The sequence below is a fragment of the Pezoporus wallicus genome, unplaced genomic scaffold (genome assembly GCF_028554395.1).
Source record: "Pezoporus wallicus isolate ANWC-B61680 ecotype Strahan unplaced genomic scaffold, APGP_CSIRO_Pwel_v1 contig_10380, whole genome shotgun sequence".
NCBI classification, from domain to species: domain Eukaryota; kingdom Metazoa; phylum Chordata; class Aves; order Psittaciformes; family Psittacidae; genus Pezoporus; species Pezoporus wallicus.
The window spans coordinates 141,365-154,334 of NW_026635718.1; the positions used below are offsets into that span (position 1 = coordinate 141,365).

Sequence of the window (12,970 nt, forward strand, 5' to 3'; positions counted from 1 at the left end):
CAAGGCATCGGGGCGTGGTTAAATGAGAAGGGGCGTGGATACCGGAGATGGGAGTGGCTTCCGGGGGCGTGTCGCGGTGGGCGTGTCCCCGGGAGGGGCGGGGCCATCCATTAGGCGCGGCGGCGGCGGGTGCGGGCAGTCGCGGCGGGGCCATGAACGGGGTGCGGGGCTGGTGCGCGGTGCTGGACGTGCGGCCCCACGGCGAGAGCCCGGTGAGACGAGACCCGAACCCCTCCCCTCTTCGGCACTCCCTGCTCCTCCCTTTACCTCTTTCCCGGTCCGTGGGGCCGCCCCTCTCCGAGAGGTCCCCCGGGGGGTCCCGGTGCGGTGCAGCGCGGCCGTGCCCGCCCCGCAGCGCTGCCTCGCCGTGCTCTGTGGGGCTCTGCTGCCTGCCCCTTCCCTGGGGGCTCGGGTGGACCCAACTGGGGCGGGCGGCGGAGCACATTGGAGTCACCACAGCATCGCTGTTGGGCTCCCACTGTCCCCTAATGTGCTTATGGGGGGCTCCCGGCCAGCGGCTGTCCCTGGGTAACGTGGGGTTTGGGGTCTCGTGCCCCTCCAGCACCTCTCGTGGCCACGGTGCTGGGAGCTGCTGGCTCCACGTCTGTCCTGCTGCTCCCGTGCTCGGTTACGGCCGGGCCCCACGTTCTTCCCTCTGTGATCGTTGGTTCCCCCATCGCTGCGAGGACGGGCCCTGGGTGGGGCTGGCAGCACCCCAATGCCGGCCCCGTGCCGATGCCGCCGCCATGGCCCCATCAAGGGGCCAAAGCCACCTGCGGCCCGAGGGCGGTTCAGCCTTTTGCTCCTGTTTCGGCAACCGGAGGGATCCCCGAAGGCGGCGGCAGAACCGCGCCGGTGCTCAGCTCCTGCCCCGGTGCGGCTCCCGGCTGAGCCCCGCCGGGTGACTCAGCTCTGAGTCTCCTCTGGAGAGCCCTAATTCCCCACAGCTCTCCCGGCCTTATAAGGAGCGATTGCAGAGTTGGGCTCGTTTGGCTAATGGGTTATTACGGTGATAAGCGCCTCCGTAACGCTGGCGAGCTCCAAGCGCCGGAGCTGTTGGCTGCTGATCCTTGGCGATACCCTCCGGGTCAGGTCAGGCCTGTTCCCATTGAGCACTGGGGACTGATGGATGGATGGGGCACCCATGGTTGCAAAACGCCGGTGTCGGGGTTGTCGTTTGTGGGTCCTCGGTTGGCGCTGCTGGGATAGGGTTGGGATTTGAGTGGTTCCCCCTTCCCCAGGAGTGGGGTCGGTGCCTTTCCCGCCAGCTTTTCCCAAGTGGGTTTGTCTTGGCCTGGAGGGTGCAAAGTAGACCAAAAGATCTAAAATCAGCTTTGGCGTCGCTGAAAACCCGCCTGTCCTCAGTCTTGCCAGTCCCGCTCGCTCTCATTGCCAGGGGACCCGGCTCTCGCCGGGCGGTTGGACCCAAAGGGCTGCCGGGATGTTGGGAACGCCTCCCGAAGGGCACGGGGTGGGAGCGCAGCCGTCGCCCAGGCCTACCCACTGCAGGGAATTCCCGAGGCTGGTAGGAAAAGCCACAACCACGCGCTGCCAGGCGGGAGCAGCTCTCAGGGTGCCAGGCTGGGTGTGAGGCACCATTTTCCATCTGAGGTGGGGTTTTTCCAAGCAGGAGATGAGTGCGAGGCACATCCCAGCACCGGCCACGGTGCAAGAGCCTCCTGCCTTCCCTGGAGCGTAAAGGAGAGGGCCTGGCACTCACTGCCATCTCTGCTCTGGGGCTGTGAGCTGGAGGTGAGCGTTGGCAGAGCAGGTTTAACACCGGCCAGGAGGGAAAGGAGAGGGATAGGGCCAAAATCAGCCCCTTAGACGAGGAGGGCAGCTTGTGCTATCCACAGCATCCTTTCTGGGCTGCTCTGGCTTTATGGTGGAGGAGCCGATGAGACTTTGTATGTGGGATGGTGAGAACAAAGCCCCAGAACAACCGTGCTGGCGTTGGCGAGCCCAGGGACGTGTCTCTGCCCGGTCCCCACAGCCGGGGCTGCTGTAGACAAACAAGCTGGGCAGGGATGGCTTGGCTCAACCCGGCTGTGGCTTCTGCCTCCTGCACCAGCCTCCTCCATGGCATTCCCCACACCGAGGGGCTGGTTTCCTCCATGGAGAACCTCGAGCATCCAGCTCTGGCCTCGCCACCCTCCGCCTCCCCCGGCCCGGGAGGATGGAGGCGCCGGAGCCTTTGCATTTGCATGGGAGGTTTCCTGGTTGTGTGACCCGAGGTTTGGTGGTGCCGGGGCCGGCTGGGAAGGCACCAGGTGCTCTTTGCTTCCTGCCGCAGCCGGTTGGCGGTGGCTCCGCGGCGGGTCGATCCAGGAGCCGGTTTTCTTGGGGGCTGCTGGGACGGAAAAGCACCCGCGTGCCGGCTCCAGGCAGTTTTGGCTGCGGGGATGGCAATGGGCTGGTGCTTGTTTCTTATCGCAGCGGATCTTCCCCGGGCGAGCGATTCCCTGGCAGCCTCCTGCCCTTGCCTGGGCTTGACGGGATGGGGAACATCAGATCCTGACGCTTGTAAACAAAGCTGCGAGTAAGGGCGCGTGAAAGGGCCGAGGAGCTGCCGGCGCCTCTGCCGTGCCAAGGCTCCCGCCCTGCTGCGGCAGCCCGGGTGGATGGGGCTGCTCCATGCCCCCAGCCCTGGCCTTGTCCTGGGTCCCCTTCGCGTTGGGCGTGCAGAGGTGCTGAGCGATGCTTCGTGTGCAGCCGCTTTCCCTGCCGTGAAGCCCCAGTGCGTCTTGCACCTTCCCAAAACCATGGGTCGGGTTTTCCTGACCAACATTTCCAACTTCGTGGGTCTTGCCAAGGAAAACATTCCCTGGAGTTAAGCTTGCAGAGAAGTATCTGGTTAAATGGCGGTGCTGCTGAGTGCAAGCAGGGCGCAAGCGTGGTTTCTCTTCACGGGGAGGGGGGAAAGGGGTCTGGTGATGCCTTTGGGATCTGTAGGGAGGGCTCCTCAATTCCCAGGAGCCGGCGTTTGCGTGAGCAACGTACACAACATAGTTTGGAAACAAACAGCTGGCTTGTTGAGACTTGGATGGCGCGGGGAGCGCTTGGAAGCAGGAGGCACAAATACCTTGATGTTGCTTTTGGAGAGCAGGAGGCTGACGTGGCCGAGGTGTGGCGAGGGGCGGGCGCCCGGCACCTACCCCGGCTCCGCGGTGCTGCTGCTCGAGAGCCCGCTGCGGCACCAAACAGTTCCTGCTTCCCGGCCCTGTTTAATAGGGACCATGAGCGACGGCAGCCTGGGCACCAGTGAGGTCTGTATGGGAAGGGGAGTGCGTGGTGCTGTGGGTGCATGGTCCCGGTGTTAAGCTGTGGATGGAGAATGGGCAACAGCATGGAGTCATTCTGGGTGCCCGTGCACTGCTGTAGGGCTCTTTGCATGCTCCATGAGAGTTTGCCGAGCTGTGCACGGGGCTGGACGTGGCTGAAGTGGGAGGAAGGGGAAGGCTTTGGGTGAGCAATTAAGTGCTGAAGGCAAACTGGGTCCTAGCTGGAGCCTCCATGGATGCCCTGTGGTGTCTTGCTGGGCTACGCTGTGGCAGGGCTACGCCAGCAGAGCACAGGCAGAGCCATAGGGCTCATGGCTGTCGTGGTAGGGCAGCGAGAAGGATGAATCTGGCACGGTCCTGGTGCGCGGGCTGGGAATGGCTGCTTCCACCCTTTGCCATGGCTGGTACTGAGCGCCGCGTGTTGGCCCTGCCGCAGGGGCTGCAGTGACGGATGAGGGCTGTATCTCCTGGCAGAGGAGGACATGCACAAAACCGAGCCTGGCAATCACTTCTCCAGCCCGTTGGCATTACCTCAGCCTTGGCTGGGCCACAGCTCCTCCGGGCCCTGATGGGTTTGACGAATGCAGTCGTCGTGTGCTTGCTGTTACTCATTCCAATCCCAGTGTCTCCACTCAGCTCAAAGTGAGGGGGAAGGCAGCTCGTGCTTCACCCGTAGCGATGCTGACCTGGCTCTTGGCTCGTGCTGGCCACAAGCAGGCTTTCAAGGGATCCACATTTAAAGCTAAATAAAACATAAAACATAAAACCTGCTTCTCGTTTTAGGAGAACGTGAAGGTGCTGAGGCTGACTCTGCCCAATGACCTCCCGGGTGATAGGCGCGAGCAGGTCACCAAGCAGAAGGTGGGGCTCACAGCGGTTTGAGTTAACCTGAGGAGGGGGGCTTGGTCACTTTATGCTTTGTGAAGTGGGAAACTCACCTCCTGGTCTGTTCCATGCTTGGTGCTGGCTCCCGAGGCCGTGCTCGGCGCCGCGTTCCCCTGCGACGGTGCCCGGCGCTCATTTGCCTGGAGCCGGGCGAACCGTTCCAGCCAGTCTCACCTCTCTGTGCTTCTGTCTGCAGCCGGTGGGGAAAGCCTTCGCCATGGTGGCCAACAGATCCAGCAACGGTCACTCCCTGGCCTCCGAGTGCATCAAATCCAACGACGGTGACGAGGAGATCATCAAGGTACGGTCCTAGGCAGCCCGGCTGCTTGTTTGATAAGTGGAGCTGGAAGATGGGCTTTGTCTGAGGTTACGTGGGTAAAAGCTCCCTGACGTGCCCGGGTGGCTTGGGGGGATGCAGGAGAGCCCGGAGCTGGGCTTGCTGCTGGTATTCCTGGGCTGGCAGCACCAGGACTGTCTGACCCGCTGGCACCGTCTCTCCTGGGCAGGTTTATCTCAAGGCACGGGCTGAGGGCAGCATGAACCACGAGGAGCACGTCAACCAGCTCAAGAGCGAAGTTCGTTACATCCAAGAGGTAGTTCCCACACGAGGGGCTCTGGTTTGTGGGGGTGCTTGCGGTGGGGTCGGGGTCGCTCTGCTTCCCCCCGGGTGTTCCACAGGGATCCCCATTGCCGGCTGCGGCACCCGAGCCCCAACCGCGTTGGCAAAGTGGCAGCGGAGCTGAACCCTCCTGTTTGTTGACTTGCCTGCACAGGGCAGTAGTCTAATCAAGCGCCATAAATTAATTCCGCCTGACTAATTGCTCTGCTATATGGACTGAATTTGAAGAGAATTGCGCGATGACTTTCCCCCAAGGCTGTCCCCTGCATGCCTGGGTGCGGCACAACCGGAGCCTCTCGTTAAAAGGCAGTTTCTTTGGAATGTCTCATCTCCCAAAGTAAACTGGATGATGAGGCTCTGGGGAGATTAACCCTTTCCTCTGCTCCTGGTGGGGATGCTATTTCTGCAGAGCTGGTTGCGAGGCACGGCAGCGGTTGGGGCATGTTCTGGTCTGGGCAGCTTGGCCTGAAAAACAACCGAAAAAGGGGACAAAAAAATCCTGAGATTTGGGTTTGCTGTGCTGGGGCGGGGGGGGATCTGTGCTGTGCTGAGTTCCCCTTGGGAGCAGAGAGAGGCAGATCTGGCAGAGCAGCCTCCACATCTTCCGTGTCATCCTTCCAACCCCTCTGCCAAAACCCAGGATTTCCCCCCCCTCCCTGGAAGAAAACAGCCTGTTCCCGTTGCCTCCTGCCTGCAGCCTGCCTGGTACAGCCTCCGGGGTGTTGCTCACCTTATCAGACCTGATCTCGAAGCCACCTGGATGCTGTGCTGTTTCTGCGTGATCCTTCCCACTCCTGGGGCTTCGGCTTCAGCTCTTCTGATCTGAGCCTTCCCATAGCTCCCCACAGCTCAGATGGAAACAGGCTGGGTGTTAAAAAGGCCTCTTAGCAGTAGTTGAGCGGGACTTAGACCTTGCCTGGCTGCAGAGGCTGTTCATGGCCCTATCAGAATAGCTGAAGCAGCGTAACCGTGCAGCACAACTTAATCCTGCATGTAAAACCCAGAGAATAAGCTAAAACCAGTAAGTCGTGGTACCAGTCTGTCTGCATCCTAGAGAAGTGCCCTGCGCTGGGATGTGGTGTAAAAACCCTGGGGATGTCTTGATCCAGCTGGATTCAAGTCGTGGATTGCCGACCTGAGAGTGCACGTCGTGCTCTCCCCTTGTCCTGCTGCTGGTCCCAGGCAAACTGCTTTGCCCCAGCACCTTGGGCGCTTGAACCCAAGGGGTAGGGATGAAGCCGCGCTGCTAAAGCTGTGAGAAAGTTGTTCTTTGAACAGTGCTAGGGCAGCGTTTGCTGTAAATCCTGTAAATCATTCCTCTGGCTCGCTTGCTCTGACTAATTCGAGTAGCTGCGAGTCAAGACTGTACTTGTCGGCGTCCTGCAGCGCAGCACAGAGGGAGCTGGGGTGCAGCGAGGGGCTTCGCCACGCTCGAGAGGTGGAATCGATGAGTAAAACGTGAAGAATCAGCGGCATTTCCAGGCTGCTGCTTTTGCTTTCCTCTCTTTTATTCTTCTGCCCGTGATGGGCAGAATCGGGGCAGCCCCTCGTGAGGATCGTGCCTGCCAGGGACATGCTGCTCGCAGGCAGGGCCCTAGGGAGACTGGAGGATGCAGACTGGCACCGGGCACCCTCACGGCCGTGGTGCCTGCGTTTGGTCTCTGTTAGACTGGGTGACACTGTCCATGCAGATCAAGCTAAATTGACTTGCCTTTGCCAGGCTAGAAGGTCTTTGAAGAAGCTGCGGGAAGACTTAAGTAGTAAACTTGAGAACAGACAAGGAGATAAACAGCACACACAGGTAACGGGAGCATTTCTTGGGCATTAAATGACTTTGAGCTATTAAAGAGATGTCATCTTTGGGTCCAGACCGTGATAGAAGGGGCCTTAAAGATCACGGTGAACGGGAGCCGTGTTGGCAGCGTTCACAGGCAAAACTCAACCCCTTGCACTAGCACTAGTGAGGAGTCAGTGAGCAGAACGCGTTGGCTGGCACATGCTCTGCTGCATGCTCCTTCGCAGGACCCCCCTTGGTGCCCAGAGCCAGCTCTCTGCATGCGGCTGCGCGCGGCGGGCCCAGCCGGCCGTGCATCCCTCTCCATCTGTCCTCTGCTCGTGCAGGTGGTGCTGGAAGAGCAGAACGGGAGCTGGCTGTACCCCGAGAGGCTGCAGGCTGACTCCTGGGAGCAGGTATGGGGCTGCAGGGGTGGATTTCAGGGCGATGGGAAGAAACGGCGCTTTAGTTTGGTGTTTGTGGGTAACTTTGGGGCTGTGCAGCACAGGATCTGGTGCTCGGGCAGCAAACTCTGGCCTTTCCCAGGGTCAGATCAGCAATGGAGAGCAGCCCTAGCAGGGCAATAATGTGCCTAATGGGGTTTAAAACCTCTGCACACGAGAGCTTTTTAGCAGGAGGGCGATGGGAATCAGGGTAAATGTTCCTCCAGCTCTTTGTCTTTCCCCGCTGCGGCAGGCTCTCTGGGCTGGGCTTTTGGGCTGGGTTGCCGTGGACCTGGTTCACGTTGCGGGGTTTCAGGTTGCCCAAGCACGGATCAGGGTGGCATCCTGCAAACAGGGCTTGGAAGGCAACCAAAGGATACTGTGCGCATTATCTTGAGGGCTGGAAGCTGCCTCATGTGTGGGAGGTGAGGACAGCGGCGCCTTTCGGCTTTCTTCAAGCTCAGAAGGGATGTTCCAAGCTTTGTCACCACCAGCGCTGCCCACAGCAGGGTGGAAGGCGGGCTCCCCGGTACCTCCCGACTTCTCATCCCATCCTGTTGTTGTCTCTGCAGGAGGAGGGCGACTGCTCAGGGGAAGATGTGGAGAAGATGCGGCAGACGGCAAAGCGGCTCTTCACCAAGCTGCAGGAGGCCGAGAAGCGCCACCAGTTGGAAAGGAAAGCCTTCGAGGTGCCTGCGCACTGCTCTGCTGGGCTTTGCTTGGGTTTGGTGGTTTCCCCCTTTCTGGAAGCGTGAGGAGCTGCATGGGCACACGAGTTTCTGGGTTCAAACCCACCCTGGCCAGACCCCAACAAACGGCCTTCCCTTGGGGGGGGCTGAACACGCAAACGCTGCTTTCCCAGTTAAAAAGCAGAGCCTTTCCCACTGGTGCAGGAGAGGGGCAGTTTGTGTGGGGAGTGGGCACCAGTGGGGGCCAAGCCTGTGGTTCCAGTCGTTGTGGTCTCTCCTGGGGCTCAGCCTCTTCCCTTATGGGGCTGTTTTCTGTGGAGGAGGCACCAGATCCATTGCGTGGGTCACCTCAGCCCTTGCCTGGTGCTGATGAAGCTGCTGCATTCGCTTCCCCCCCTCAGCCCTGGTGATTAATGGTCCCCAGCAGTGTGTTCTCTAGTGCCTGCTCACGGCCCGGATGGGCTGGGCCTGGCGCGTCACACCAGGGCTCCGAGCGCTGGTGGCAGCGGTGACATCCCAGCTCACATCCTGTCCTGCAGACCAAACTGGTCCTGGCCTGCCTGGGGGGGATTCTCGCAGCGGGATGGGGGACAGCATCCGCTGGGAAGTGGGTTTGAGCGGGGACCGCTTCCTTTGCTGCAGGCATGGCTGCCCATGCCTTGAGGATGTCTGTCCCCATGGGCAGGAAATTGTGTGATTCGGTGGCATTTTTGGGGCCTTTGGCCAGCTGCGGTGCTGGCTGCGGGCTCTGAGCCGGGATGGGGATCCCGGGATGGGGTTTGGCCGTTGTTGGTCCTGCCACCACTGCCCAGATGCTCTCTTGCGGGCTGAGCCTGCTCTCGGGCTGTGGTGGGACCCATGGGGGACGCCCTCGTCCCCTCTCGTGGGGCTGCCAAGGCTGGTTCCTTGAGCCTGCAACCGGCCCCAGCATGCATGTGGCTGAGGGTGAACCTCCTGTGGCTGAGGAGCCTTTATTGCAACGCTCACTCCTTTGAAGTGCTTTGAAGCTGGGGAGCTTTCTGAAGCTCTCCTCTCTGGGCCGTGTCGGGCTCTTTGCTAAGGACACCCGGCTGCCCTCAGCCAAACCTGCCTGCCAGGGCTCCGCGGCTCAGGACAGGGCTCCGGTGCCCAAGTTAAAGGTGTCTCCATGCTGCTTGCAGAGGACGGTCTCGCAGTACCAGGAGGAAGCGGAGCAGACGAGCTCTGCCCTGCGGAGAGCGGAGAGGAGCGTGGTGGAGAAGGAGGTGCAGGTGGATGAGCTGCAGAGACTGCTGGCAGGGATGGAGAAGGTACTGCCCCTGGAGCCGTGGTGGGGCTGGTGGGATTAGCGCATGGTCCTGCTCTGCTGGGGGGGAGGAATGGGAAGGGCTGGTGGTGGTGATGAGTTTGGCAGTGCCAGACCTCCCCCCCTGCAGGGTACCCACCATGCAGAGGCTTTGACTTCCCAGGTTTAACCTGGCAGCGTTGGGCAAAGCCAGCGGCTGGGAACGGCTGGGAACGGGCTCTTGCTGATTTAGACTTGCATTTCTTGGGTCTAGAAGATCTGGTCGGTCTGTGCAAACTCTTCCAGGTATCCTGGAGACAAGCGCAGTCTAGACAGCCGCTGGTTCTTCTCATGGGGGCATTAGCACAACCTCCAGCCTTGATTATATTGTTAGTGTTTTATTTGAGCTGTGGTCTGCTCATAATCCTATTCAAGTCGTAAATCTAAGAGCGCAGTTTGAGCACGGAGCCATCTCGGGCTGCGTTCCCTGGCCTGACAGCAGGGAAGGAGCCGGGCTGGTGCCTTGCCTGTACCCTGGGGGGGAAGGAGTGGGGCAGCCGCTGCCGGTCACTCGGTGGCTGCACTTGTCTCATGTCAACGTAACGTGGAACGAGCGGCGGCCGAGGGACTCGCGCTGCCTTGTCCCCTGCGTGTGTCTCAGCCTCTCGCTCTGCCGCAGGAGCACAGGACCTTGCTGCTGAAGATGAAAGAAGGCGAAGCAGAGCTGGCGCGGCTGCGGAGCGTGGAGGGGGACAAGCTCGCCCAACAAGACCGGTGAGGCCTGGCCTGGGGCTCGGCTGCCAAGTGCCGCGCCGGCCCACGCCGCGGGGGTCGGGGTGTCAGCTCGCTGGGGCATGACTGCACATTCCTGCACAGGGCGTGCTTGCTCTCTGCCTTGCAAAACAGCGCCCTGCTCCCAGCGCTGACTAATCCCCAATGCCTCCTGCAGGGCTGCTTTGCTCCCAGCGAGCCGCAGCTCCGGCCGCGGCCCAGGGGCCTCTTGCAGCCCCGCTGCGGGTTGGGAGCTCGGGGCGATGCCGGGGGAGCCTCCGGAGCAGCCGATTGTCCCTGCGCTGTCGGATGCGTTCCGCTCAGCCGGTATCCCGGTGCTCCAGGGGCTAATTGGCAGTGGCTTATTTCTGGAAGGCCTTGTTTGTGGCCTGACTCTTCCTGATGTTCCTGTGTCCCTGCAGTCTGTGGTTGCTAGTCTCCGTGGCTCCTGCTTGAATAGGTTTTGTCTCTGCCTCTCCTTACCTTGTCTAGTCAAAACACTTCCAGCCCGTAGAGGAGAGCTGGGTGGTGAAGAGCTGCTCTGGGCATAGCTGGGTGGGTGCTGCTCCTGTCCTGGGAGCCACCCGCCGGCTCCTGGACCCTTGTCCTGTCCTCCATGCAGGTCAGCGCAGCTGGAGAAGGAGGTGGCCATGCTGCGGGAGAAGATCCACCACCTGGATGACATGCTGAAGAGCCAGCAGCGCAAAGTGCGGCAGATGATCGAGCAGGTCCGAGGAGCCGGGCTGCGGGAGGATGAGGAGAGCCTGGGGGGGGGGCTTGGGAGGGAGAAAGAGTCATCATCTCTTAAGGCATTTGAAAACAAAAGGTGCCGCTTCGTGGGGCCCTTGTGCAAACCAAAGGGACTAGCACTAGGCTGGGGTAGGAGGAGTGGAACAGGAGCACCGTGCACCCTGCTGCAAGAGTTAAACCAGACCCTGTGAGCGGAGGCTCCCTCACCTGGGGCTTAATCCTCAGGCTTAATTTGATGCTTTTTTTGGACTGGTTTTTATGCATACCTTGGAGCAAATGCTGTGGGTGTTAAGAGGCAGGAGGGTGCCCTCCAAGCTGCCCTCCCTCGCAGATGGTTCTCTGGGGTTTCAGCCACTGTGACCTTGTCTGTTACAGCTCCAGAACTCCAAAACGGTGATTCAGGCCAAAGACGCCATCATCCAGGAGCTCAAGGAGCGAGTTGCTTACTTGGAGGCTGAGGTGCGTCTTAGAAGGGCTCACATCCTCTCACGGACCAGCGTTGCTTTGGCAAGCAGGACCCATTGCTGGCTCCGTGGAGGGGAGCGTGCCCTCTGCAGCCCCAGGGCTGTGCTGCTTCCCAGGCTGCTGTGATGGTTCCTGGTGCAGCCAGGGCTGATGGAGCAGCCCTGAACTCCAACCGAGGCCAGAGTAATCTCATCAAGCATCATCTGGAGGCAAAACCCCTCCTGTTTCCAAAGCTGCAGCTGAGCTTGCACATGTCAGGGATTAGGGTTGCATTGCAGCCTCTGGGATCATAACCAGTGTCAAACCTCTCTCCTTTTCTGGAGAAAAGCACTGGCACTTGTGGCATGTTCTTGCCTCAGTGACTTGGCCGATTCCTGCATGAGAACGGGGAGGGGGGGTGAGCCCAAATCCAATGTGAGAGCTCGCATGCTGCTGGGTTTCATCCCATGCTCTCTGGGGAGCTGCCCTTACGCAGGGCTGCATTTCATTGCCCTCAAGAAAGAGCCGCCCCACTGCAAGCGCCTGTCCTGGAGCAACCGCTGCCCGGTGTGAGTGCCCGCAGCACGCCCGGCTCCAGGTCCCTGTCACTGACAGCAGCTCCATCTCTTGCAGAACCTGGAGATGCACGACCGCATCGAGCACTTGATCGAGAAGCAGGTGAGCCGGGGCGGGCACAGCTCCCGGGCGCGCTCCAAGTCCGAGTACGTGAGCAGGTACGTGGGGAGCACGTTCCCTCCAGCCCAGCCGCTCAGCAGCTTCCTCTGCAGGCCCATGTCTCATCCGGGGCTTCGTGCTCTGCTGGAAGCCCAGTTTCTCCCCACATTCCCCTGGCTGAACAACCCCTTTCTCTCTTGCAGCAAAAGGCTGACGGGCCCCAAGCCGCTGCCTCTCATTCGAGTAGTGGAAACATGAGCGTCGAGAGCCGGTGCGAGCTGACGACTCTCCCCTTGTATCGTTGACTGGATTCCCTGCTTGACTGCCGTCCTCTGTGCTCCCGGAGCGGCCCCGGAGAACTGTGGCAGCCGAGGACAGGCGCAGCCGGGGCGGCCCTGGCAGAGGAAGGAGGTTTGCGGAGCGTCCACACTGCTGTCCCCGAGGGCATCCGGGTGCTGGTTTGGAGCTGGGACCAGCCGGCCCTGGCGTGGAGAAGGTGGCTCTCGGCTGGGGATCCAGGCTGCTTTCCCTGGGCAGCCCTGGGGGTGCCGGGGTTGCACTGTGAGAGCAGCCTTTGCTTCTGAAGGGCTGCGCCAGAGCAGAGCCCCGCCTCCGCTTGGCCAGCGTGGACGTGGGGTTTAACCTGGTTTGGTTTAGAGCAAAATGAAATTCACTCTTAACAAAAGAAGAACGAAATCCTCCTGAAACCGGACTCCTTCCTACAGCAACGCCCAACGTGTGCCAAGCGGGGAGCCTCCACCTCCCATCCCGGTCTGCTCCGGACTTGGCCAAGGCTCACGTGCCAAAACCTCAGTGTATCGCCATGCTTCTGCCACGAGCGTAGAGGAAATGTACCCGGCGTGCGGTAGTGTTTGAACCCCGAGGCTCTTGGGTTCTCACCTGTATTTATTTCAATAAATTATTGGTGTCTTCCAACGCGGTGGTGACAGCACCACGGGAGCGCGGGCCAGCACCGCCTGGGCTGTGTGGGAGCTGCAGCGCACCAACCGGCTCCACGGGGTTACAGGTCCTGTGCGTGCCTGAGGAAGGCGCAGAGGAGGTAATGCAGGAAGGTGGGTGCTTGTGGGTGATGGAGGGATGTGAGCAGCAGAACCATGCTGGGGGCATGGGCGTCAGGGAACCATAGAATGGTTTGGGTTGGAACGGACTTTAAAATCATCCAGTTCCAACCCCCTGCCATGGGCAGGGACACCTCACACTAAACCAGGGCACCCAAGGCTCTGTCCAATCTGGCCTTGAACACCGCCAGGGATGGAGCATTCACAACCTCCCTGGGCAACCCATTCCAGTGCCTCAGCACCCTCACAGGAAAGAATTTCCTCCTTAGATCCAATCCAAACCTCCCCTGTTTCAG

General features: G+C 60.6%; 1 protein-coding gene across 3 annotated transcripts; it reads left to right on the plus strand.

The window, feature by feature from the left end:
* The first annotated feature begins 78 nt into the window (after window positions 1-78).
* Window positions 79-12,531, plus strand: TUFT1 (tuftelin 1). Of its 3 annotated transcripts, none has more exons than XM_057397967.1 (13): window positions 79-212; window positions 4,065-4,142; window positions 4,363-4,467; window positions 4,673-4,759; window positions 6,506-6,586; window positions 6,907-6,975; window positions 7,575-7,691; window positions 8,852-8,980; window positions 9,635-9,729; window positions 10,349-10,454; window positions 10,852-10,935; window positions 11,554-11,654; window positions 11,799-12,531. In XM_057397967.1, exons 1-13 carry the CDS (start codon window positions 153-155, stop codon window positions 11,851-11,853), a joined length of 1,167 nt encoding a protein of 388 aa, XP_057253950.1. In that variant the 5' UTR covers window positions 79-152; the 3' UTR covers window positions 11,854-12,531. The 3 variants fall into 3 exon arrangements, with proteins under 3 accessions (XP_057253950.1, XP_057253948.1, XP_057253949.1); XM_057397965.1 differs by lacking the exon at window positions 79-212 and adding an exon at window positions 2,930-3,266; XM_057397966.1 differs by lacking the exons at window positions 79-212; window positions 6,506-6,586 and adding an exon at window positions 2,931-3,266.
* The last annotated feature ends 439 nt before the right edge of the window (window positions 12,532-12,970 follow it).